Source organism: Mustela nigripes, chromosome 4, assembly GCF_022355385.1.
Source record: "Mustela nigripes isolate SB6536 chromosome 4, MUSNIG.SB6536, whole genome shotgun sequence".
Taxonomy (NCBI): domain Eukaryota; kingdom Metazoa; phylum Chordata; class Mammalia; order Carnivora; family Mustelidae; genus Mustela; species Mustela nigripes.
In genome coordinates, this window is record NC_081560.1 from 21,939,908 (window position 1) to 21,967,902 (window position 27,995).

General features: G+C 38.4%; 1 protein-coding gene across 2 annotated transcripts in view; it reads right to left on the reverse strand.

Moving 5' to 3' along the window:
* The window catches only part of KLHDC10 (kelch domain containing 10), a 62,986-nt gene extending 35,867 nt beyond the window's left edge, over window positions 1-27,119 (reverse strand). For both annotated transcript variants that reach the window (XM_059396406.1, XM_059396405.1), the window contains exon 1: window positions 26,836-27,119. In XM_059396406.1, coding sequence (XP_059252389.1) covers window positions 26,836-27,007 — 172 coding nt within the window. In that variant the 5' untranslated portion in view covers window positions 27,008-27,119. The remainder of the gene's footprint in view (window positions 1-26,835) is intronic.
* Window positions 27,120-27,995: the final 876 nt, after the last annotated feature.

Sequence of the window (27,995 nt, forward strand, 5' to 3'; positions counted from 1 at the left end):
CCCCTATTTTTTGCTAACTTTTAATTTTTTTCCTTTCTATTAAATTTACTTCTTTATAAATATGACATAGGCATTAACAGAAATAGGGGGGTAGGCTGAGCACACTCCCCTTTCTCCAAAGGCCAGCAAATAACACAGAAGCGATTTTTTTCAAAAAAAATCCATAATCAAAAGAAGAAATGTTTTTTGGTGGACTAACAGTATGAGGAATCGCTGAAATACAAAAACATGGTCCTATACACCTAGAGTAGAGGGCTATTGCAAGTGGTCAGAACAGCCCCAGAGGTGGGAAACAGCAGGAAGAACTGAAACAACTTTCAGAATTTACAGGTTAGGGGGGTAGCACAGAAGTTACAAAGCAGATCAGCCTCTCCCCCATTTACCTCTTTGGGATAAACATTGTAGAATAGAGAGAGGCATTCCCAGATGGGAATAGTGGCATCAAACAAGACTGGTGTCACTCTCCAGGTAGGAACAAGGAGTATAAACACTGGATCAGAGAGATAAGACAGAACCCTGGATGGATACTGACTTCCAGGTAGAAGAGGAGACACTACTACAAAGAAGACTAGCAATGGTACACTCCATCCCATTCCATCTCTACCCACTATCAGCAGAGACCTGCTGCAGTAATAGATGTAACATTTACTGGAAGGCTAACAAGGACTCTCAAACAAAGATAAATGAGTATAAAACCAAGATTCCAACATAAAAAGGAGGCATGAATGTGACAAATAGAACTCACATCCAAAGAGAGTTGACAGGTTAAATAGGGTAAGACCTTAGATCAAGTACAATTAATATCCTCAGAGATATGCAAGATAATAATATATTTATTTAAAAAAGAAATCAATTGGACAGAAATTAATTTTTGATCACTTAACTAAAACACTTAAGAACTGAAAAGATATAGTTAACGAACAAACTAAATTGGTACAATGAAAGATGGAGCCAATAAATTCACAATAGAGTACAGAAGGAAAAAGAAGTAGAAAGTATTTCACAAAGTTAAGATATAAAAGATTTAAGCAATTTCAACCAAAATCCCAATTGCCTTTTTTCCAGAAATGGACAAGCTAATTGTAAACTTCATATGGTAATTCAAGGAACCCAGAAAACCAAAACAATCTTGAAAAATAACTAAATTGGAAGACTCACGATTTCTGACTTCAAAACTTACTACAAAGATACAGTATTCAAACCAGTTTAGTGCTGGCATAAGGATGGACATATAGATCAATGGAATAGAATTTATTTTTAAAGATTTTATTTATTTGACAGAGAGAGACACACAGAGAGAGAGGGAACACAGCAGAGGGAGTGGGAGAGTGAGGAGCAAGCTTCCCGCTGAGCAGGGAGCCCAATATAGGGCTCGATCCCAGGACCCTGGGATCATAACCTGAGCTGAAGGCAGACGCTTAACAACTGAGCCACCCAGGTGCCCCAATGGAATAGAATTTTTGACAAAGGTGGTAAGACTACTCAATGGGGAAGAACAGTCTTTTCAACTGATGGTCCAGATACCTACTCAAACTCTCAATTGTGAGAGTGAAATTAAGATACCTTTTAATGTACAAGAACACAAAAATTTTGTTTCCCTCAGATTTCTGGTGAAAGAATTACTCAAAGGTATATATCTGGAGCTAAAAAAAACTAATCCAGAAACACTAAACAAGGTATAAGAAAAGGGTAAGGAGAAAAACTAGTAAGGCCTTAAAGTTAAGTGCTGATTGGAAAAAGAACAAAACATGATTTACTAATTTTCAAAAAACTACAATCTCAGGTGATATTGACGGGAATAATTCTGAGGGTAAGAAAGGGAATGCGGGAAGGGAAACAAAAGAATGATGAAGTCTTACCCTTGTTCAGAAGAAAGATATAGAAAGTGATTAATATAGACATTGATAGAAAAATACAGATTTGAGCATTGTACAAAAAAATTTAAGAGTACTAGATGGCTTCACTCCAAACACTGAAGGAAGATATAATACTTATCTTATACAAATGCTTTCAGAGAATAAAGAAACTCATGTGTGAGACTAATAGAACCTTGATATCCAAATCTGATAAAGACATTAAAAATAACTACAGGTCAACATCCCTTATAAATGGGCACAAAACTTTGAAACAAAAGGTTACCAAGTAAAATCAAAGTTATATAAAAAGGATAATACATCAGGATCTAGTGAAATTTATTCCAAGAATATAAGACCGATTTAACATTAAAAAATCAGTATAATTCACCACACTAACAGAATAAGGAGAAAAACCATATCATCATATCAATCAATGTAGAAAAAGAATTTGATAAAATTTAACATCCAGCAAACTGGAAAAAAAGAAACCTATGCTCACACAAAAACCTGTACACAAATATTTGTAGTAGCTTCATCAAGAATAACCAACATCTGGAAACAGATAACCTTTCAATGAATGAGTGGTATAACTGTGATATATGCATACCATGGCATAATACTCAGTATTAATGAGCTACTGATCTGTGAACAACTTGGATGGCTCCCAAGGGAATTGTGGTGAATGAAAAAAGTCAATGACAAAAGGTTACATATTGTAGGATTCCATTTACATTACATTCTTGAAGTGACAAAATTTAGAGATGGAAAACAGATTAGTGTTGCCAGGGGCTTACCAGCGGAAGTAGCTGTGAGTATAAAAGGATGATTCAAGGGTTCATTGCGACAGATCTGTTCTATATCTTGACTAGGTGGTCACACAAACCTACACAAGTGATAAAATTGCCTAGAACTCAATACAAACATACATACAAATAAATGCATGTAAAACTAATGAAATCAAAGTAAGGTCAGTGGGTGGTATCAATGTTAACTCTCTGGTTGTGTTATATACGATAGTAACAAGATGTTATCATTTAGGGAAACTAGATGAAGGGTAAATGAAGCATTCTATATTATTTCTTATAACTACATGTGAGTCTATAATATCTCAAAGTAAAAAGCATAAAAAATTTAAAATATGAAAAAAACTGTGTTGATATGAGACAGACTACATTCAAAATGCTATGTCTGAAACAATTACAAATATTCTAACAAACAGAACTATTCAACATGACCTAAAAATTCTGATTTAGATGACTATGCCACACGGTATGTTCCTAATGCTTTATACAATTCAGTGTCATTTCAAAAGAGAAGCAAAGAGAAGCAAATTAATACTGTATTCAGAATCACAGTTGTGTAGATTGCTCACTTCATAAGAGCTTCAGGCCAAGTGACTAAGTGGGGCTGAAATCCAGCCTCCATTCTACTCTCCAATGCACCTAAAGGACTATGTTTACCTAAAAGAGGCATTTTTACTTATTTACTTAATTTTAAGATTTTTTTTTCAATTTGTAAGTAATCTCTACACCCAATGTGACACTCAAACTTACAACCCCAAGATCAAGAGTCAATCTCCCCCAACTAAGCCAGCCAGGCATGCCTGGAAGAGGCATTTTTAAATAATTTGCACAATGGCACACTTCGGGCTAGCAGTGACCTACCCGTTAAGTAAATCACTTTCTTTTGCACTTCAGGAAAATTACTGAGAATCTATTCCTAGGCACTTTAAGTTTTTGCCTTTCAAAGCAAGAAGATCTGAAACCATATCTTAGTTCTGTTGTTTTGGTGGAATATAGAGTGTTCTTTAGGAGGTTTTGGTTCTGTCTCAAATCCTTTTTGAAACAAAGTGGTATATAGATCAATACAAACCAAAATATAAATTAGAGTGCTATACTGTACTGTATCATAGCATTTGACACATATATACATATATATGTTTGTGTGTGGTATAAAAACAATTGCATTCCCTTAATAATAATACTATTCTAAGAACTCATTTAATCCTTGCCACAACTCTGAGATAGATAATATTATGACTCCCAATTTATAGATGAGGAAACCAAGAAACGGAAAGATAAAGTAATTTTCCCAAGGTCACTTAGCTAAGCAGATAAAAAATCTGGGATGCAAACCCATACGGTTTAGATCTAAATCACTCTTTAAATTTTTTTAAGGATTTTACTTATTTATTTGAGGAAGAGAGAGAGAGCGCGCGTGCATGAGACAGGAGAAGTTCAGAAGGAGAAGCAGACACCCCACGGAGCTAGGAGCCTGATGCAGGACTCGATCCCAAGTCTCCGGGATCATGACCTGAGCCAAAGGCAGTCGCCTAACCAACTGAGCCATCCAGCAGGTGCCCTCTTTAAATATTTTTTTACATTTTATTTATTTAAGTAATCTCTACACCCAATGTGGGGCCTGACTCATAACCCTGACATCAAGCGTCATATGGCTTCCAACTGAGCCAGCCGGGTGCCCCTATATCGAAATCATTCTTAACCACTCTGTATTAATGCCCTTAGTCATAATTCAACTCAGCACCCGAGAAATGCATCTAATAGAGGCACTTGATAAGTACTTGTTGAATGAATGAATGAACATTAAGGCAACAATTCTCAACTAAAAGTACATTCTCCCAACTTTCCAAAGAATTTGCTCTCCTTTCCCAAGACCTTGGTATTCTCTCCCATTATCCCATCATATTGCCACCTTATTAAAATAAAAACCACAGCAAATCACTTTATTTCCCAACCCCTGGGTTTTTAGGAGTCAGTTATGTATGAAACTGTATGAAACATGTAGTCTGATTCTTTTAAGGGTGTGAGCAGCTATTGACTGCTTACTGGCTTACACAGGAATGTATCTTTACAGAGCTACAATATATTGTTTTAAAGATTTATTTATTTATTTGAGAAGGAGAGAGAGCAAGCACAGGTGGGACAAAGGGAGAGAGAGAATCTCAAGCAGACTCCCCACTAGCACAGAGCTGATGTGGGGCTCACTATCAGGACCCTGAGATCCAGACCTGAGCTAAAACCTAGAGTTGGACCCTTAACAGACTGTGCCACCCAGGCACCTAAGGGGAGTTGCAATATTGAGGCAAAAGCACCTATATGTTCCCCCAGATATCAGATATGTTATATTGCCTGTCTTTAAACCATTTACTTATCTATTTATTCAAAGCATTCTTTTTTCCTCAGATTTTTTAAAAGTTTTATTTATTTAATCTCTACACCCAATGCTGGGCTTGAACTCCGGACCTCAAGATCAAGAGTCATACATTTCACCAACTAAGCCAGCCTAGAGCTCCTTTTTATTTAAAACATTGTTTTCATATATATCTCTGTTTATATATAAGCCAACACTAAGGGAGGAATAAATGGTTAAATGAATAAAAATCCTGGTTCTTGGGGTGCTTGGGTGGCTCAGTGGGTTAAAGCCTCTGCCTTTGGCTCAGGTCAAGATCCCAGGGTCCGGGGCGCCTAGGTGGCTCAGTTGGTTGAGCGACTGCCTTCGGCTCAGGTCATGATCCCGGAGTCCTGGGATCGAGTCCCGTATCGGGCTCCTGGCTCCGTGGGGAGTCTGCTTCTCCCTCTGACCTCCCCTCCCATGCTCCCTCTCACTGTCTCTCCCTCTCTCTCTCAAATAAATAAATAAAATCTTAAAAAAAAAAAAAAAAAAAGATCCCAGGGTCATGGTATGAATCCCCACATCGGGCTCTCTGCTCAGGAGGGAGCCTGCTTCCCTATCTTTCTCTCTCTCTGCCTGCCTCTCTGCCTACTTGTGATCTCTGTCAAATAAATAAATAAAATCTTAAAAAAAAAAAAAAATCCTGGCTCTTGCCATCTCTGTTGCTCACCATTTCTGTTGCTTATTAAAACATGTTCATTTTTCCCTGCTGCACCTTCATTATTTTGTTTTCTTTCACAATAGTCTCTTGTCTCTTCTGACTTTACTCCTCTGACATTTATAGCAAAATGTGTGCCTATCATAAACTTCTATAAAAGTGAAGTAATCACAGCACATTGAGAGACATCTTCAAATATTAAGAGGCTCTTTATCATTTGGTTTATGTAATTAGTTACTCAACTAAACAAAAGCCTTGTTGGTTGAGGAGTTTTGTCTTTGAGGAAGGGGGGGGTAGGCACAGGAGGAATTGTACTAGGCTCCAACTGTTCCAAAACCTAGATGAGTATTGAAACCAGACAGTGTCCTTCCTTAGGATTCATAAAAACCAAATAGGCTAAAAATTTTACAGATTAAAAATTAATTAGAAAGAATAATTCATAAACTTTGTTAGATTAACATATTAAATATAACAAAAAAATCTTGGGAACACTTCTGATTTAAAACAGCACCACCACATTCTTAACATTAATGAATGCTGCCAAGGCTTTGAAATACATTTTTTAAAAGATTTTACTTATTTATTTGATAGAGAGAGACACAGTGAGAGAGGGAACAGAAGCAGGGGGAGTGAAAGAGGGAGAAGCAGGCTTCCCGCCAAGCAAGGAGCCCGACGCGGGGCTTGATCTCAGGACCCTACAATCATGACCCACGCCAAAGGCAGACACCCAATGACTGAGCCACCCAGGAGCCCCTGAAATACGTTTTTTTAAAAGATTTTATTTATTCACTTGACAGACAGAGATCACAAGTAGACAGAGAGGCAGGCAGAGAGAGAGAGGAAGCTCCCTGCTGAGTAGAGAGCCTGAGTAGAGAGCCTGATGTGGGGCTCAATCCCAGGACCCTGAGATCATGACCTGAGCCGAAGGCAGAGGCTTTAACCCACTGAGCCACCCAGGCGCCCCCTGAAATACATTTTTAAATAAAAACTTCACCCTTTTGGATCAGCTTAATCTTTTGATAGAAAAAAGTAACTACAGTATGTATATTAGATGGTCTCTAAAGCTCTAAAAATTCTACAATTCTCAATGGAATCAGAAATGCTACAAGAATCTCAAAAATAGTTCGTGAGGTGCTACAGCAATAGTTCGTGAGGTGCTGGACTTGCTGGCACACTGCCCAACTTATTACAAACAATAAAAACAAAACCAAAAAGCAGATTACCAGGTCCATCCAGGTAGGTCTGGCATATTAATTTTGGTGGGAATCAGGTACTATTGAGACTAATAAAAATTATTGGCTCTCTTCCTCAAAAATGCACATATATACTCACAATTTTACATTTGATACAACTCCCTGAAGACCAGCCACAGACTCCAGGTTAAACTGTGAACCCCAGGTTAAAAAGTAAAAAAAAAATTCAACCCCAGAATGTTATAAATGTTTTTTCTAAAGGGTGGCCAAATGGAAGAAGAAATAGATTTACTCTATACTCCAGAAGAAGACACAACTGGGGAAAGTCATAGAACTTGCAGGTGAATTAAAAGCAAGTCTTTGTAATAATTAGAGTCAACAAATAATCTGACAGCTTTCTCCACAACACAATGGGCAGCCCATTAATCTAAGAGGTCAAAATAAGTAGACCTCTTTAAAACAGAGATTTAGGGGCACCTGCCTGGTTCAGTTCCTAGAACATCCAACTCTCGATCTTGGGGTGTGAGTTGAAGTTCCATGTTGTACACATAGTTTGCTTTTTTAAAAACCCAATACAGTAAAATAGAGATTTTTTAAAAAAAGTTTAGAGCTATTGTGGGAAGGATTCCCACACTGGATAGAAGACAGGATAAAATAATTTCTCAGGTCTTTTTCAATGTTAACATTTTATGGTTCTAAAAAGTTCTAGAAAGGGGGAAAAAGGAAAAAAATAAAAAGTTGATTTTAAAACTTTTTTTTTTTTTTTTTTTGCTTAAAAGGTGTTTTCTGTTTTTAAGATTAAAAAAAAAAAAAAACCACAAAGGGCGCCTGATGGCTCAGTGAGTTAAGCCGCTGCCTTCAGCTCAAGTCATGATCTTGGGGTCCTGGGATCGAGTCCTGCATCAGGTTCTCTGCTCAGCAGGAAGCCAGCTTCCCTCTCTCTCTCTGCTTGCCTCTCTGCCTGCTTGTGATCTCTGCCTGTCAAATAAATAAATAAATAAAATCTGTTATAAGTAAGTAAGTAAATAAATAAAAAATAAATGAAATAATAAAAAACTTTTAAAAAATAAATAAATAAAAAACAGAAAAAACTGCCTGTATTTGCCTCTGTGTATCTGTGTCAATGTGCCGGTCTTGAAATGAAAGCCATAGCCAGGGGGCCTTTTCTTCTTAATTTAATATCACTTTTTTTTTTAATCCCTAACAAAATTTTATTTAAAAAAACAATGAGCTGGGGCACCTAGGTGGCTCAGTTATTAAGCATCTGCCTTTGGCTCAGGTCATGATTCCAGGGACCTGGGATCGAGTCCTACATCAGGATCCCTGCTCAGCAGGAAGCCTGCTTCTCCCTCTCCTACTCCCCCTGCTTGTATTCCCTCTCTCACTGTGCCTCTCTCTGTGAAATAAATAAAATCTTTTAAAAATATATATGAATAAATAAATAATTTTTAAAAATTTTTAATGAGCTAAAATCAGTATTAAACTGTATGTCAGAGCACCTGGGTGGCTCAGTCCTTAAAGTGGCTGTCTTCAGCTCAGGTCATGATCCCAGGGTCCTGGGATCCAGCCCTGCATCAGGCTCTCTGCTCAGCAGGGAGCCTGCTTCTCCCACTCCCACTCCCCCTGCTTGTGTTCCCTCTCTTGCTATGTCTCTGTCAAATAAATAAAAAACTTTTTTTAAAAAATTGAACTGTATGTCAACTGACTAGAATATAAATAATTAATTAAAAAATAAAATAATGAGTATGACATACATCCTACAACCCTAGAAAATAATCAGTTTCTTTGTGTATAGTAATAACCCACTTAGGAGTCAGAGTATATGACTTGGTCTTTTCCTGTTTCTGGATTTCCTGCACTCTAATGAGTACCCAGTACCCAGAGAATGATCTTTCTTCCCAAAAATTATCCTTGAGGGAGAACAAGAAAGACTATGCATTGGGTGAGTGTAAATATAAGAGACTAAATATGAAAAACAGATTTGTTTTTAATCAACACACTGTGACAATTATGAACTAAAATTTTGCAACCTACCTCCCTTAAGGACCGCCAAAGATAGGTAGCGCTTTAGAAACACTGAATCCTCCCTATTTCTGCAAGTGAAACTGAGGAACCAAGCAGATAGAAATTTGAAAATTTTATAGTTAAATGAGTCTATCCAGAAATGTCATTTATCACTTTGCTACTGATTGTGTTCCCTGATTAAAATTAGAAAAGAAATCAATTTTGTAATTTATAATCTTTTTTTTTTAAAGATTCTACCTATTTATTTGACAGACAGAGATCACAAGTAGGCAGAGAGGCAGACAGAGAAAGAGGGGGAAGCAGGCTCTCCACTGAGCAGAGAGCCCGATGCGGGGCTCGATCCCAGGACCCTGAGATCATGACCTGAGCCGAAAGCAGAGGCTTTAACCCACTGAGCCACCCAGGCGCCCCAAGAAATCAATTTTGAAGGGAAGACACAACTGCTCTTTATGAACTCACTTTCCCTTCTCGTGGGTTACCACTTTCTATTGGCAAATGCAGTGTGTTCAAAGAAAATACCCAGACTTGACCAAAGGCAATAAAAGCTGTGTTGAACCAAATCTGGCAAAAAGCAACAAAATATTCACCAAATAACAAAATTTTAATGTCTTCTACCTAATTTAAAACTGTGTTTAGGGGCGCCTGGGAGGCTCAATCAGCTGCGTGTCCTACCCTTGATTTGGGCTCCAGTCATGACTTCAGGGTTCTGACATCAAGCCCCGTGTTGGGCTCCATGCTGAGTGGAGCCTGCTTTGGATTCTCCCTTTCCTGATCCCTCTGCCCCTCCCTGCTCACATGCACTCTCTCTCTTCCTCCCTCTCTCTCTCGCGCGCGCGCAAATAAAAAATATATATATATAAAATACTTAAAATATATATATATATATATATATATATATATATACCTGTTCAAGAGTTTAGAGCACCTGGGTGGCTCAGTTCGTTAAGCAACTGCCTTCAGCTCAGGTCATGATCCCAGAATCCTGGGATGGAGTCCCACATCAGGCTCCCAACTCCATGGGGAGTCTGCTTCTCCCTTTGACCTCCCCTCTCATGCTCTCTCACTCTGTCTCTCTCTCACGCGCCAATAAATAAAATCTTAAAAAAAAAAAAAAAAACCTGTTAAAAGTTTAACATTTAAAATCAAGCTATTTTGGGATGCCTGGAAGGCTCAGTCGGTAAGCATCTGCCTTTGGATCAGGTCATGAACCCAGGGTCCTGGGATGGAGCCCCATCCCACTCCCCCTGTTTGTGTTCTTTCTCTCACTGTGTCTCTGTCAAATAAATAAATAAAATCTTTTTTAAAAATAAAAATAAATAAATAAATAGAATAAACCTATTTTGAAACATTGGTAACGATCCTATTATGTAACAAGCAGAGAGCCAATAAGAAAAACTTCAGTGCAAAAGTAAATATAGATATGAATACTGCCAAAGGAGACATGACTGCCAGTAAGATACCTGCCTGAAGCATTATATTAAAAAATAACAGCTATTCTAAAAAACAAAATAAAATGTTATTTTTTACTCAGAAATAAAAATTTCTGAGCCTAACTTTTATGTGTTCTATAAGCTTGCCCAGTATAAACAACTGGTAACAGTCTAATGATCTAAGGGTTCAAAATCACTAAATACTTCTTTCAAAAAGTCCTTAAAAATAGTTCAGGGAGAAAAAAAAATGAAGTGAACCTTAAAAAGTATAGAGGCTATTAAAAATTAGGCAGCATTTCAAAATTCTAAATTTATATGTCAATTTGTGATATGAAACCTAGTATTTTTTCTCACATTATAAATAGTTAATAGGTCCCTAGACCACCCCACAAAAGCCTACTGTACCAACAGTGATAACTACAGTACTGTAATAATAGTATTACACAGCCCACGGTTTTAGAGCCCTGGAAAGGTGACCTCTCCCTCCTTCTTGACATACTCTCTTCTCCTGGCTTCTGTGAAATCAAGCAGTCCTGGTTTTCCTCTTATTTTACTGACCTTCGTTGCCTGTTTGTCCTTTCCTTCTCACCTTCAAGTGACAGTTTTTTTGCCCTTATTTCTCTTTAATCCTCCTTGGTGATCTCATCCAGTCCAGGGGCTTTAAATTATCATCTGTATGCTAATAATTCCAAAATTTATATTTTGAGCCTCTACCTCTCCCTTGAGTTTGATTTATATATGAAGATTGTTTACCCTGTATCCTCCACTTAAAGGTCAAATAGGCATCACGCTTAATATAGTCAAAACAGAACCCCCACAATCCTGCTACTTCCAGTATGTTCCATCTCATTTAATGACACCATCATCCACCTAGTTGCTCAAGACAAAATGTGTGAGTCATCTTGATTCCTCTCTCTCCTTCATAACTCACTGTAAACCCTATTAATGCTACTTTGAAAATACCTCACATATTCAATCACTTCTCACTATCTATACCACTGTACCCTAGTCCAAGCTGCCATCATCCTTTGAGGAGACTACTTCAAGTCTTCTAAACAGCTTTTATGCTTCACTTTTTACCAATTCCCATACTCTATTCTCCATCCAGCAGCTACAGAGAACTTTCAAAAATGTAAATCACTGGGGCAGCTGGGTGGCTCAGTTGGTTTAGCATCCCACTCTTGATTTCAGTTCGGGTCATGATCTCAGGGTCATGAGATGAGCCCCATGTTGGCCTCCACACTCAATGAGAAGTCTGCTTGAGATTCTTTCCCTCTGCCCCTCCCCCGACTTGTGTACATGCACTTGCTCTCTCTCAAAAAAATATATTTTTAAGAAAAGTAAATCACTCAGGCACCTGGGTGGCTCAGTGGGTTAAGCCTCTGCCTTCGGCTCCGATCATGATCTCAGGGTCCTGGGACTGAGCCCCACGTCAGGCTCTCTGCTGGGTGAGGAGCCTGCTTCCCCCTCTCTCTGCCTGCCTCTCTGCCTACTTGTGATTTCTGTCTGTCAAATAAATAAAATCTTTAAGAAAAAAAAAAGAAAGTAAATCACCGACTCATTTTGCTTAGCCTAATACTCTCCAGCTCCATCCATGTTGTTGCAAATGCCAAGATTTTATGCCTTTTTTATGGCTGAGTAACACTCCAGTGTATGTGTGTATATGTGCACACGCACACGCGCGCGCGTGCACACATACACACACGCGCGCGCGTGCACACATACACACACACACATTCTTTATCCATTCCTCAGTTGATGGACAGGGAGCTGTTAAGTCAGTCAGAGAAAGACAAATACCATACAATTTCACTCATATGTGGAATTTTTAAAAAAATTTTTATTTATTTGACAGACAAGAGATCACAAGTAGGCAGAGGCAGGCAGAGAAAGAGGGGGAAGCAGGCTCCCTGCCAAGCAGAGAGCCCAATGTGGGGCTCGATCCCAGGACCCTGGGATCATGACCTGAGCTAAAAGCAGAGGCTTTAACCCACTGAGCCACCCAGATGCCCCTCATATGTGGAATTTAAGAAACAAAACAAATGAGCAAAGGGAAAAAAAAGAAAGAGAAAGGCAAACCAAGAACAGACTCTTAACTACAGAGAACAAACTGATGGTTACCAGAGGGAAGTGGGTGGGAGGATGGGTGAAACAGGGGTTGGGGATTAAGGCACTTGTTAGGAGGACTGGCTGATGGATGAAGTGTTGAATCACCTGAAACTAATACTATACTGTCTGTTAACTAACTAGAATTTAAATAGAAACATCTTAAAAAATGTATGCTAATCATATCACTCCCCTGCTTAAAACTGTCCAATAGCTCCCCTTCACCTTCAGAATAAAGAAAGGTCACAAATTCAATTTTAGATATGCTGAACTTGAGGGGTAGAAGGCATGTAAGTGGAAGCATGAAGAAAGCAAGTACATGTCCTTCAAGATTTGAGCAGAAGTTACAAAGTGGCCCTATTTACTAGCATATGGATAGAAACTGAAAACCAAGGATTTGGAAGAGAATACTTGAAATTTAAGTGGAAATAAAGAAGGTGGAGGTATAGGATCAAGACGTGAGAACTCACATTAAGGCCTGGAAGATAAAGAAGAGTTGACAAAGAAGACTAAGTATGAGAGGCCAGAGTCATAAAAAGAAAATCAGACCTAATACCTGAGAAGCTGAGGGAAAAGAATGTTTTAAAATGAAGAGAGGGGGGCGCCTGGGTGGCTCAGTGGATTAAAGCCTCTGCCTTCGGCTTGGGTCATGATCCCAGGATCCACATGGGGCTCTCTGCTCAGCGAAGGGCCTGCTTCCTCCTCTCTCTCTGCCTGCTTGTGATCTCTGTCTATCAAGTAAATAAATTAAATCTTTTTTAACAAATAAATAAATAAAATGAAGAGAGGGGCACCTGGGTGGCTCAGCCAGTTAAGGGGCCAACTCTTGGTTTTGGCTCAGGTTATGATCTCAGGGTCATGGGATCAAGCCCCATGTAGGGCCCCTGCTCATCGGAGAGTCTGCTCTCCCTCTCTTGCTCCCTCTCCCTTTGCCCCTCCCCCTGCTCACATGCTTGCTCTAAAATAAATAAATCAATCTTTAAAAAAATAGAATAAAATAAAGAGAAAGATGGAGGGTGAAAAGCATCCATTTGATTTGACAACACATAAGTCGTTTGTGACATTAACAAAACCAACTTCAAAGATGTGATGGGGAGGTATGGTGATTAAGACAGCAACTCTAGTCGATGCTTTCACAAACCTGGCTATGAAGGGAAAAGGAGAGATTAGAAGAGATGAAAATGAAAGCTCAGATGCTAGAGGAATGATTTGATGGAGAGAAAAAGGTGGAAGTCACAGAACAGAGAAGTGATAATGTAAATTTTCTGAATAAGCATGAGGGGACAGAATAAAGGCACAGATGGAAGAATGCTACAACTTTTTCTGATAATATTCAACATAAAAGTGTACTTGGAAAAAGAGAATATTTACAAAAGCCACACAAAAATTGTATGTGCTAGGGGTACCTAGGTGGCTTAGTCGGTTAAGCATCTGCCTTCAGCTCAGGTCATGATCCCACAGTTCTGGGATCAAGCCCCACATTGTGCTCCCTGCTCAGCAGGGAATCCACTTCTCACTCTCCTTCTGCCCTGCCCCCAACTTGTGTGCATGCACACTCTCTCTCTAATAAATAAAATCTTTTTAAAAAATTGTATGTGCTAAATTCCTTAGTAAAAAAAAAAAGTATTTTAGACTATGTAATGTAAAATAGCTCTCGTGCAAGAATAACTACAGATGTTGATGATTGTTCATTCGATAAATTTTTTTTACTAAAAGCTGGACAGTGTTCTAAGTTTCTGTAGAAACTTAGGAATAAGACATTATTTTTGTCTTTAAGGAACCCACACTTAGTAAGTAGATAAGTTGAGAAACAATCGCAATTCTGCATACTTAAGTACCATGATCCTTTGTAGGAAGGTGGTGGCACACAGAAGAGGCACAAGAGCATAGGCTTTGAAGTCCAACAGACTGGCCTGAATCTGTACTCTGACATTTATTAGCTATATAACTTTGCACAAGTAATGTAGTTTCTCACTTAGCCTCAGTTCCCTGTCAGAAGATGTAAAAGTTACTTACCTCACAAGGTTATGAGGAGAAATAAGTTGATGGCTGTACAACACCTTGAGCAGGTATTTTATAGATACACTGTGACTACTCTGTACAAGTAACCTATTTGCACTAAAAAAGAGAATTTTAAGAAGCTGTATAAAGTATACTTGAGTGGGTCTTAGAAGACATATAGGAGAATGGAAATCTGGGAAGAAGAAATGGTGTGCACGGAATAATGACAGTGCGAGACTGCAGTAAATTACAAGTCTTTTCTTTTTAATCTCTCTCCCCACCCTATTCTGAGAATTTAAGTTACTAACTACAAGCACTTCTATATAGCTGAAATATAAAATGAAAGACATCGATGGTGAAGTTGGAGAGGTTAAAAAGGGACAAACAGAAGAATTAGGGTAAACAGGAGAAATCTGTAACCAACTGGATAAGGAATGAGCAAAAGGGAAGAATCTACTGTGATTCTCGGGTTTCTAGCTTGAATCACTAAATTGATGAGTTAGCCATGAAATTAGGATAAGGAGCAAAAAAGAAGAACAGGTTTGGCAGGAAAAGTGATGAAATTATTTTTGCACATGATGAATTTAAGACACTCTTCAGTAACTTGGGTGATAATGTCTAGTAGCCATTACCAAACAGACCAGGAGTCTGTCTGGGTTGGAGACAGATTTAGGCATTGTTCGGAGATTAGTATATCACCCAGGGAAAATCTAAGAGTAGGAAGGGAAAACAAATAAATAAGCATATATTCTCAGATAATAATATTAAGGGGCAAATAAAGGAAGACTAATGAGACGTTCAAGGGCTAAAGGATAACTAAGAGCTCTTCAGGAATAGAGACTTTGTCTAATTTTATGTATTCTTAGGCTCTATAGGCTCTATACCTAGTATTATACTTAGTACAGGAGGTAGTCAAAATAAAAATCTAGAAAAGTTGGGCAGGATGAAGACTACAAGAAATCTAAGTGGATTTAGCAATTAGGAAGTTATTACCTTAAAAAGAGCACTTGAGTGGAATGAAGGAGGCAGAAGTGAGACTGCAATAGATTGAAGAGAAAAAAAATTAAATAAGAGTCTATTATTTCTGAAAGCTTGGCTGTAAATGAGAGAAACAGGGCACATCAGTTAGAAGAAAATCTAAAAGGTTATACATATAATAAACTGAGGAGGAATAGATTCTTCCTGATAAAATAAGAGAAAGTATAAATGAGTGTTTATTAGTAAAACATTTTAAAATACAACAGTTTTGAACAGAATCCCTAGTTGTTGCTAGTCATACATAACTATTTATATAGTATTAAATAAAACATAATTCACTGATAAAGAACCAAAAGGAAGGCAAAATATCAAAATGTTGATCTCTTGGTCTTTAAGTGGAATTAGTATGGATGATTTTCAAGTTCTCACTCAATATTTTCCAAATTTTAATAATGAGCTTGATTCCTTGTATAGTGGTCATGGTAGGAAGTGGAAGATAGTAAACTGTACTCTCTTAATGATATTTCAAAGGCAGAAAAGTATAAGAGATTCTAACTCAAAGAAGATAGACCATAGAAGAGATGAAATATAAGCAGACTGGAAGCAGGAAAGAAATGGAAAGAAAAAATAAAGCCAACACAGAAATGAAATCCTCATCGCACATAGCATAAAGGAGTACAAACACTGCTAAAAACACAGTAATGGACATGGACAACAGGACTGAGAAAAGCAAGCAAGATACAAATGAACTCTGAAAACCGTAAAACGTTGAAAGAATTAAAGAAGATCATCTCCAAAGGCAAGGGAAACAGGCAAAAATGAACTATGAACTATTGGGATTTCATCAAGATAAAAAGCTTTTACGCAGCAAAAGCAGTCAACAAAACCGACAGAATGGGAGAAGATATCTGCAAATGATATATATCAGATAAAGGGCTAGTATCCAAAATCTAGAAAGAACTTATGACACTCAATATCCAAAGAACAAATAATCCAATCAAGAAATGCACAAGACATGAACAGAAACGTTTTTGCAAAGAAGATGTCCAACTGGCCAAAAGACACATAAAAAGAGCTCAACATCACTTGGCATCAGAGAAATACAAATCAAAACTACAATGAGATACTACCTCACACCAGTCAGAATGGCTAATTTTTTTTAAAATTTTTATTTATTTTTTTATTTGACAGAGAGAGAGAGAGCTCACAAGTAGGCAGAGAGGCAGGCAGGGGGTGGGGGAAGCAGGCTCCCTGCTGAGCAGAGAGCCCAAAGTGGGGCTCAATCCCAGAATCCTGAGCTCATGACCTGAGCCAAAGGCAGAGGCTTAACCCACCAAGCCACCCAGGCACCCGAGAATGGCTAAAATTTAACAAGTCAGGAAATGACAGATGTTGGTGGCGAGGATGCAGAGAAAGGGGAAACCTCTTACACTGTTGGTGGGCATGCAATCTGGTGCAGCCACTCTGTCAAACAGTAAGGAGGTTCCTCAGAAAGTTGAAAATAGAGCTACCCTACAACCCAACAGTTGCACTACTGGGTATTTACCCCAGAGACATAAATGTAGTGATCCAAAGGGGCACCTGCAATCCAGTGTTAATAGCAGCAATGTCCACAATGCCAAACTATGGAAAGAGAGCAGAGGTCCATCGACAGATGAATGGATAAAGAAGAGGCGGTGAATATATAATGGAACATTACGCAGCCATCAAAAAAATAAAATCTTGCCATTTGAAATGATGTGGATGGAACTAAAGGGTATTATGCTAAGTGAAATGAGTCAATCAGAGGAAAAGAATTATCATATGATCTAACTAATATGTGGAATTTAAGAAAGAAGGCAGAGGCTCATAGGGGAAGAAAGGGGAAAAAAAAAGGAAACAAGATGAAACCAGAGAGGGAAACAAACCATAAGAGACTCTTAATCTTAGATTAAACTGAGGGTTGATGGAGGGGAGAAGGGTGAGGGGTTGGGATAACTGGGTGATGGACATGGGGGGGGGTATGTGTTGTGATGAGCACTGAGTGTTATATAAGACTGATGAATCACAGACCTGCACCCCTAAAGCAAATACTCTATTATCTGTTAATTAATTGGATTTAAATTATAAAACTTAAAAAAATTAATATGAAGAATTAAGGAAGATCTAAATAAGTGAAAAACATCCCATGTTCAGGGATTGGAAGACTTAACATTATTAAGATGGTAATACTCCCCAAACTGATGTACAGATTCAACACAAATCCTTATGAGAATCTCTGAGTTCATACAAATTGACAGGCTGATTCTCAAATCTATATGGAATTGCAAGGGACCTAGAATAGCCAAAACAATCTTGGAAAAGAATAAAGTAGGAGGACTCACTTTCTGATTTCAAAACTTGCTGCAAAGTAACAGTATGAGAGGCAGTGTGGTACTGGCAAATGAACAGACACATAGATGAACAGAACAGAATCGAGAATCCAGAAGTAAACCTGAATATTTATGGTCAACTGATTTTTGGCAAGAATGTCAAGACTATTCCATGGAGAAAGAACGGTCTTTCCAACAAATGGAGCTGGAAAAATAGGACAGTCACTTGAGATAACCCTTACCTCACACCAAACATTAAAACTTACTCAAAAAGAATCAAAGGCATAAATGTAAAAAAAACACAGGGATAAGTTTTTATGACCCTGAATTTGGAAAGACTTTTAGATATAATAAACTGGACTTCGCCGAAATTTAAAACTTTTATGCTTCAAACAAAACAATTAAGAAAGTAAAAGACAACACAGAACATGAAAAATACTTACAAATCATGTATCTTGCAAGGAACTTGTAACTAGGATATGTAATGAGCTCTTAAATTCAATAGTAAAAGACAACTCAATTAAAAATGGGGCATGGGGGACACCTGGGTGGCTCAGTGGGTTAGGCTTCTGCCTTCAGCTCAAGTCATGATCTCAGGAATCAAGCCCCGCATCGGGCCTCTCTGCTTGGTGGGGAACCTGCTTCTCTCTCTCTCTGCCTGCCTCTCTGCCTACTTGTGATCTCTCTCTCTCTCTCAAATAAATAAATAAAGTCTTAAAAAAAAAAAAATGGGGCAGGGGCTCCTGGCTAGCTCAATCAGTAGAGCATGTAATTTTTGGTCTTGCAGTCATGATTTTGGGTTCCACACTGGGTGGAGAGTATGCTTTTGAAGATTTTATTTATTTATTTGACAGACAGAGATCACAAGTAGGCAGAGAGGCAGGCACGGGGGTGGGGGGAAGCAGGCTCCCCACTGAACAAAGAGCCCGACATGGGGCTCGATCTCGATTTTTCCTGAGATCAGGATCTGAGCCGAAGGCAGAGGCTTTCACCCAGGCGCTCTGAGAGTTTACTTTTTAAAATATTAATTAATTAACTAATTAATTAATTAAATGGAGCAAAGTAGCTAAAAGACATTTCTCCAAAGAAGACATACAATTAGTCAACAAGCACATGAAAAGAAGCTCAATGTCAATTATACCTCAAAAAAGTTGGAAGAGAAACAAAGAAAGCAAGAAAAAAATAAAGAAAAAATGCTTGACATCTTAAGTCATCAGGGAAATGCAAATCAAGAACCACAATGAGATGCCACTTCATACACACTAGGATGGCTGGCATTAAAAAGTCAGATTGATAATAACAAGTGTTGGAGAGAGCATGATGAAATTGGAACCCTTACACAGTTATGGTAGGAATGTAAAATTCCAGCCAATTTAGAAAAATTTGACAGTTCCTAAAATGAATATACATAGAGCACAGAGTTACCATATAACCTAACAATTTCACTCGTAGGTATATACCCCAAAGAAATGAAAACCTGTGTTCACATAGAAACCTTTATTCAATTTATAGCAGCATTATTCTTTTTTTTTTTTAAGATTTTATTTATTTATTTGACAGAGAGAGATCACAAGCAGGCAGAGAGCAGGCAGAGAGAGAGGAGGAAGCAGGCTCCCTGCTGAGCAGAGAGCCCAATTCGGGGCTCGATCCCAGGACCCTGGGATCATGACCTGAGCCGAAGGCAGCAGCTTAACCCACTGAGCCACCCAGGCGCCCCTAGCAGCATTATTCTTAATAGCCTAAAAGTAACAACAGTCTAAATGTTCAATGGATAAATGGATAAACAAAATGTTGTTTATCTGTACCACCAGAATATTATTTAGCCATAAAAAGGAATGAAGTATTGATATCCACCACTTTAACATGTGTCAACTTTGAAAACATTACGCAAAGTAAAAAAAGGCAGTCACAAAAGACCATATACCACACAATCCCATTCATATAAGAAAGTCCTTAATAGGGAAATCCACAGAGACAAAAGGTAAATTACTGGTTACTTAGAGGTGAAATGGGGGGATGGGGAACCGAAAAGGAGGATAAGGGAATAGTAGCTAAAAGATATGGGATTTCTTCCTGAGGTGACGAAAATGTTCTAAAACTGACTGTGGTAATAACTGGTCCACTGGTTGTTAAATAGTGAATTTAAATGGTGAACTGCATGGCATTTGAATTATATCTCAAGCTATTCAAAACATAAATGGAAACATTAAGAAAAAGTTTAAAAGATTAACTACTCTTATACTAAAGTAAATAAATTAAAAATGGAATTGCAAGGTATTAAGAAAAAAATGCAACTGGAAGCCTATAACCTACAGAACACAACTAAAGCAGTATTCAGAAGAAATCTTTTTTTATATATTTTTTAAAGATTTATTTGAGAGAGAATGAGAGAGTGAGAGAGCATGAGCAGGGGACTCTGGGATCACAACCCAAGCAGAAGGCAGATGCTTAACTAACTGTGCCAACCAAATGCCCCTAGAAGAAATCTTATAATTTAAACACATAGAAAGAATAAAAAGAACAATTAAGCATCCAACATGAGAAGACAGAAAAAAAGTCACAAAATAAATCAAAGAAAAGCTAAACAAATCATTAAAACAATGAAAGAAAAAATAATAAATAAGAAAGCAGAGAAAACAGTAAAACTAATTTTTTAAAAATCCAAGATCTGGTTCAAAAATCCAAAGACCAAGGAAAATAACCCAGAAAGTTTTTGTTTAGTTTTGTTTTTAAGATCTTATTTATTTATTTATTTGACAGAGAGAGACACAGCGAGAAAGGGAACACAAGCAGGGGGAGGGGGAACACAAGCAGGAGGAGGGAGAAGCAGGCTTCCTGCCAAGCAGGGAGCCTGATGTGGGGCTCCATCCAAGGACCCTGGGATCATAACCTGAGTCAAAGGCAGACACTTAATGACTGAGCCACCCAGGTCCCCCAAGGAATGTTTTTAATCATTAAAGAATATCTTGCTCAACTGCACACAAAATAATTTTGAAAACCTGGATAAAATGGATTATTTTCTAAGATGATGTAAGTTATCAAAGCTTCCCCCAAAATATACATTGTAAGCAAATTATCATAAAAGTAGACATAATGGTCAAAGAGATCCTCTTCCCCCAAACACTCAAGGTCAAAAGATTTCACAGGCAATTTAATCAAACCTTCAACGTCAATGCCATTTAGCCAGAGAAAGAAAGAAAACAAACAAAAACAAAGAGAATTTTGAAATAATTTTTATGAAAGTGGCATAACCGAACAAAGATAAGACACAAAAAACTACAAAGCAATTTAGCTTATGAGGAGCGATACAAAATTTCTAAATAAAGTTTAGCAAATAGAACCCAGCAGCACATTTAAAATAATAATACACGGTGACCAAGCGAGCTGATTCAGGAATGCAAGGATGGTGTAGTAAATCTATTGTATAGTTCATCACAAGAGTAGATCAAAAGATTAAAATTACATAATTTCCAAAGAAGCTGAAACAGCTTTTTACAAACTTTACTTCCATATTTTTTTTTTTAAGATTTCTTTATTTCAAAGATAGTATAAGCAGGATGGAGAAAGGGAAATAATCTTAGGCAGACTCCCCGCTAAGAGTGGAGCGGTATATAAGGCTCAATCTCATGACCCTGAGTTAGGACCTCAGGTGAAACCAAGAGTCAGACACTCAACTGACTGTGCCACTCAGGCATCCAAAAATTTACTTCCATATTAAGAAATCTTAATAAAATGGCAACCGTGGAATACATAACATGATAAAATAGGTACACTTCAATCTAAAGTCAGATCTAACCTTAACAGGAAAGCAAAAAAAAAAATCACACTGAAGTCAGGAATAAGAGAAAGAGCCTCTACTGTCTTACTGTTTAATGAAAGTACTAACCAAATTAATTTGCCAAAAGAAAGAAGTATAAAAATTGGAAAGGAGTAGATAAAATTATCTTTATTTGGTAATAATGTGATCATTTAACTGCAAAGCCCTAGAAAAACAACTGGAAAACTATTATAGATAGTATTAGAATTCTAAAGGTGGATAGGCACAACAAGATAAAAGATAATAAAAGTAGAAACTCCATTTACAATAGCAACAAAAAAGATAAAAAGCCAAGGGCTAAATATAACAAGAAATGTGGAAGGTCTTTATGAAAAAACTTTAAGACGTTATTGAGAGATGCAAAAGAAGACTTAAACAACAAGAAATGAATATATCCCCTGTTCTTGAACAGAAGTTTGAACCTCAAAAAGACATCAAGTATCTCTAAATCAATCTGTAAATATAACACTCTACCAATAAGAACAACAACAGAATGGGGGAGAAGAGCTAAACAAGCAAAAAGTATCCAGGAGAACTCTGGAACTAGAGTAGAGAAGACTATACTCAAAGAATGAGGTCATTAAGGTACAAACAGGTGAACTAATCAATGGAACAGAATAAAAGTGCCAGTAAGAACCCCAAATCATATGTAGGAACTAAGTGTACCTACAGACAGTATTTCAATACTGTGATAACTCCATAGCCACTTGGAAAAATAAAAGATTCGTACCTTAATACTTTACATAATTTATATTTTGTATATATAAGTACATTTAACTTAAAATCATAAAAGTACCAAGAAAAAACACAAGACTTTTTATTTTAATCAGAAATAATAGTTAAAACAGTGGAGGCCTTTCTTATGATACAAAAAGTTAAAATCCAACGAAGGATTGATAATTATAACTATGAACAATTTTTAAATTTCTGCTGAAAAAATATATCAGAAACAAAGTAAAAGCTAAATGACAAACTGTAAAAAATATCTGCAACACATTTCAAAGACAACTAATTTCCTTAAAATACAGAGTTTCTATAAAAAATATTCAACATCCCAACAGAAAAATGAACAACAACAAAAAAAAGGTGAATAAAAAATATAAGTAAATGTTACAAATAAAGTTCACAAATACCGTTCTTATATCTATTGAAAAGATGAAGAAAAATACACCTACTAGTTGGCAATTTTTAAAAAGTTTGATAACCCACTCTATTACCAAGGGTGTGGAGGGTCAGCACCCAACACCAACAGTGAAACACAAACTGCTACAACCTCTATGGAAGGCAATTTGACAGTATCTATCAAAATTTCAATAGTACATAGCTTTTGACCCAGTAATTGCACTTCTAGGAATTTATTCTAGATAGACTTACTCATACATAAAAACGTACAGAGGGATATTCATTGTATCATCATTTACGTTAGCAAGACTGAAACCATTTTAAATGCCCCTCCAAACAAAGAAATGCTGTTTCTACACACATACACACACACACACACACACACACACACACACACACACGAAATTTCTCATTGGTTGCTTATAGGGAAAAGCCAATTATCTGGGGTCAAATGTAGAAGGAAAACTTGCCTTGTATCACACATTCTTTAGCACCATTTGGATTTCATGTCATGAACATATATCACATTTCACATTTTAAAATTAGGATTTCAATGCTATTTTTGCCCAGCTTTACCAGTTGTTACATTTTTCCTTTGTCAGTTTTTCAGTTTTATTAGCAGCAATGTTAACTGTTATCCCAAGTAAAACATTGTATTTAACCAAATTCACACAGTGAAATTACAATAGTAACTTTTGTTCTATTATCCCCAGGATCTTTTTGGCCCTGAGCTCTGCCTCTCCATACTTACTGTATAAAAATGTTCCCTGTTCTATACTGAGCATATACAGATTATGAGTTAGAAATCCAGGACCAAGGGGGCAAACACATAACCATTACTGCATTTTAGGAGACAGCAAAAAAGATAAGAAACAAGGTTTCACAACAAGATTTCACAAAATATCATTTGTGCTCTCACCATGAATGCAGAGTCTAATCTATTTTTATGTGTAAGAATTTGATTTTATCCATTTGTCCAGAGTCAATGGGGCTGTAGAGGATTGAACCCACTAATCAATCAAATTCACAAGAAACTAATTGCTTACATATAATGCCAATGCACTCATTTAGAATTTGAGAATATATGTGTATATGTACACACATATATTCTCAAATTCTAAATGAGTGCATTGTGTGTATATGTACACATATACATATACACACATAATTAGTGTGTGTATCAGGAGTATCAAACCCTGCACATCAAGGAATCTTGCATAAATGGTTAAGTATACCCAAAGAAAACCACATGGCCCTATGAGTGTGTATAGGGAGAAGAGAATAAATCAGGGAAGGTCCAAGAAGGCTTTCCTGAGAACACAGTGTGACTGAGCTAAGTTCCAATGGAAGAGAAGCTTAAAAAAACAAAAACAAAAAACAAAAAAAAAAAGAATGAGGAGTAAGAGAGTTCTTGTATGATGGGAGAGCATGTGAAATGGCCCTGTGGCAGAAGGAAGCATGATAAGTGTAATGAAACAGAAAACGATCAAAGAGCAAACCATGTGATGCAGAATTAACTCGAGAATTAGACAGACAATACAGTACCTTTTAGGTGGTGTTTAAGATTTCTGCCTACCCTAAAAGCAACTAAGAGCTAGTAAAGGGTTGTAAGCAGAGTTTAGAACAGATCTGTGCTTGCAAAAGATGAACGGGCTGTATGCACTGGAGGGCGAGAGTAGAAGCAGGAAGACTGCTTAGAAAGCTACTGCAGGGGAAAAATAAAGAAAAAAAAGAAAGCTACTGCAGGAGACCTAAGTGAGGGATGATGGCAGACTGGACTTGAGTTACAGTAGAACTAAAATAAACAGAACTGGGTGATTAATCACACCTGAAATGCAAGGGAGAAGAAAAGTTAAGGAAGAGGCCCAAGGTTGCCTGACTGCATGGATAAAGATGCTATCACTGAAGGAGAGATAACACTCAGCAGGAAGATGGGCGGGTTATTTTGTTTTGTTTCAACTGGGTAGTCGGTGTGCAAAAAGTAAGAAAGCGTTCTGGACTCCTAGTATCTGGAAGTCTTGGTAGAGAAGGATGAAAAAAGGAAAACGGGATTAGAGTTCAATGGAGAGAGAAAGTTAGCTACAAAAACTTAAAAAAGAAAAAAAAATTTAACCTCAGGGTCAGCCATAAAATGGGCCTAGATATTTCTAACCCTAGCCATCACTTAAAATCTTTTTAAACACTTCAATATACAACCTTTCATTCCGGGGGAGCAAGGGGGAGAGAGACTTAAAATGTCATGCTAGAGAAAATAATGAATTGGTGTTAAAGAATTCCAAATATATTGAGATATCAGATGTTCCTGATTCTGATAGTGAATAAATGGCAGAGGCCGCCTATTTGGTAAGGAAGACTGAAGCGCCAATCAAGGGGAAAAGAAAGTAAAAAGAAAAAGCTGATCACCCCATCACATGAATTTTCACACCTTAAACACGTTTATCTTTACCTCTGGACAAATGGCTGTTCTTGGCCTTGTGTGCTAAGGAAATGCAGAAATAGCTCCACACCTAAGCCCCATTATCAGAAATCATGGCTTCCACTGCCATCAGGTGGTGGCAGTGAGGAAGTGCAGCAACCAGGTTCTTGGAGCCTGGGAATGCCTATACCCAGCCCACGGTATAATCAATAGATCAAAAACCTAAATATAAGTAGAAGTAGAGGGCAAACTGATAACAGTCTTTGGTAAGAGATTTATCTTCAAATCTGCCAATATACAAAATTATAGGTTTTTACTATCCATTTGGGGTAAGAAAAAAGATTTCTCCTTTTTCCCCTCTTTTTAAAGATCTCATATTTAGCAATTCCAGAATACCCAGTTTGATACTATCACGACTCAAACCCAACTCCTAGTATATTATATATTTGACTATTTAAAACTGCTTAATTGTTAATTTTAATGGCACACAGAAATGGTTAATGTGCATTTCTAACACATCAATAACTTCATCGCAAACAATTGACTGTCTCATTCAATGTGCAAAATTCCCTTTGTTATCTTCAAATTAATCAAATAATTTTTGACTACTTGGAAGTACAGTCACGTTAGTAAAAGGAATTCAAAAACCATCATGTTCTCAAAACTCATTGGTTAAATACATCCCTGATAAAATCAACTTCAACATTATTCACAAACAATATGGTGAATGATTAACACATCATTCCTGATAGTTCTCTTCAAGATAGAAATAAGCTTGCCCAACATAATATTTGATATTCTGGGAAGTATTTACTTCCCTATCTCCCCCCTACTATACTTAACTTACAAATGTTATCTTTTTTTAAATTGTCTGCACACACACACATACATCGATTTGATTTGTCTGTGTTTTTTTAAGGCATCTGAACTCAAGGATAGGAAATTGTAGGCCAAAACGTAAAATAATCACATTGGGCGCATTTTTCCAATTCTCAATCAGCTGTTTTTATACAGTAAAGGCAGCATGATTTTGTCACTAAGTATATTCTTGATCTTCATTTTCTCCCCCCTTAAAATCCAGATTCTGCTCTGGATATTCCAAAATATTAATAATTTAACTAGTTTTTCCAAATTCTCTTGGCTCCGTTTCCCAGCCACATCCCAACCCCTCCCTCCCCTCCCCCCCACCCCCCCCCGCGCCTTTTCTCCTCCTCCTTTCTTGTCTCAGAATGCCTAACTCTTACACACTCGAAGTGGTTTTTACAAAAGCACCCTTTGGAAGGCTCTTCCCTCTTCTCTCCTCAATCTAGCACCCCTTAAAAATAATTTCTCACAGCTAGACGCCAATGTCTTTCTTTTACAAGATCAAACTGCGGAAGAGGACGAGCCTGGGAACAGAATAGGCGAAACATTTGGGAATATCAATGAAACAGCGGCCTCTCCTTTGAAAAGAGAACACAACTCTCAGTACAGAGCTTTCAACAGAGCAAAAATACTTCTTTTCGCTGTGTTCCTGCTCCCTCCCTGACCTCAGAGATACCCTTCCTTTTCTCTATGCCCCAATCCATCTGCTATTGCGTGGGCCTGCCTTTCCTCCTCCCAAGGAAAAGAAAGCCAGGGAGAAAAGAAAAGGTAGCAGTCGCCTTCCCACCGCGCCCGCAACCTGTCAGGACCCTGTCCCACGACTCACCTGGCAGGTGCGGCCGCCCGGAGAGTTGCACGAAGCGGTTGAGCTGGCCAGTCCCCCGACCCCCACTGCCCCCACTGCCCCCGCCGGCCCCGCTACCTCCGCCGCCGCCGCCACTGCCAGCGGCACCTCCTCCCCGCCGGCGGTTCCTGTCCCAGCCCTGGGCGGCCGACATGACCCGCTAACGACTGCCGCAGCCGGGTCCCAGCAGCCCCTGGCCCGGCGACACTAGCCGAGCCTCCTTCCTGGGCTCCTCGAGAGACCCGGGAGACAGGGGAAGGGGGAGCGCCCTGTTCTCACCAGTGACCAATGACGGGCTTACTTGGTGACAGGCAGCCAATGGGCAGTCGTCTTCTTGGTAGGTGAAGGGAGGCGGGGAGAGACGTGGTAACCATAGCTATGGCTAAAAAAAAAAAAAAAAAAAAAAAAAAAGCGGGGGGTGAGAAAAAGGCAGAAGCAGCCACTCACACACGCATCAACCGCGAGGAGCAGGCCCGCGTCGCGGCGACTCCTGCGGGATCAGGAGGGCCAATCGAAGGCCGAGTGAGAGAGGCCGCTCCCGCAGAAAGAGTCCCCGCGACAGCCCGTCCTCCAGGCACGGTTAGGGTTCAGGAACTCTTTCCATAAACACCGAAATCAGAAATAGGATATGCACATAATACACACATTTGGGGGCAATACAGTGTTCCGCCGGCTTTGCAGACTGAGATCCCTTTCCCTGACCGTTGACATACACAAAGGGCTCTGTTGGTGGGGGGGGGGGGGGGGGGGGGAGGGGGGGGGGAGGTGGAAAGAGAGGGGGGGGTGTGGGTCAGGGGTCGGTGAGGGGAAGAGGCGGAGTCGAAGCTTAAATATAAGAGTGAGGTATTCCTGGATTTATCTTGTCTTTGAGTTGACTGGCCGAGCTCCTCCCTAATGAAATACAAGCCACCTCCGAAGCAAACAATTTTAAACCTGGTTAATAAACATGAAAAATGTTCAAGCTCACCAGTAGTCAAGAGTAATACAAATGAAGACCCCAATGAGAAACCATTTCTGGCTTATTACGTCAGTAAAGATTTTCAAAATAACACCCAGCAGTGAGAAGACTGCCAAGAAAAAGGTACTTTCAAAAATGACTGGTGGCTATATGAAAATGTTTTGTTCAAATACTTTTTTGCTTG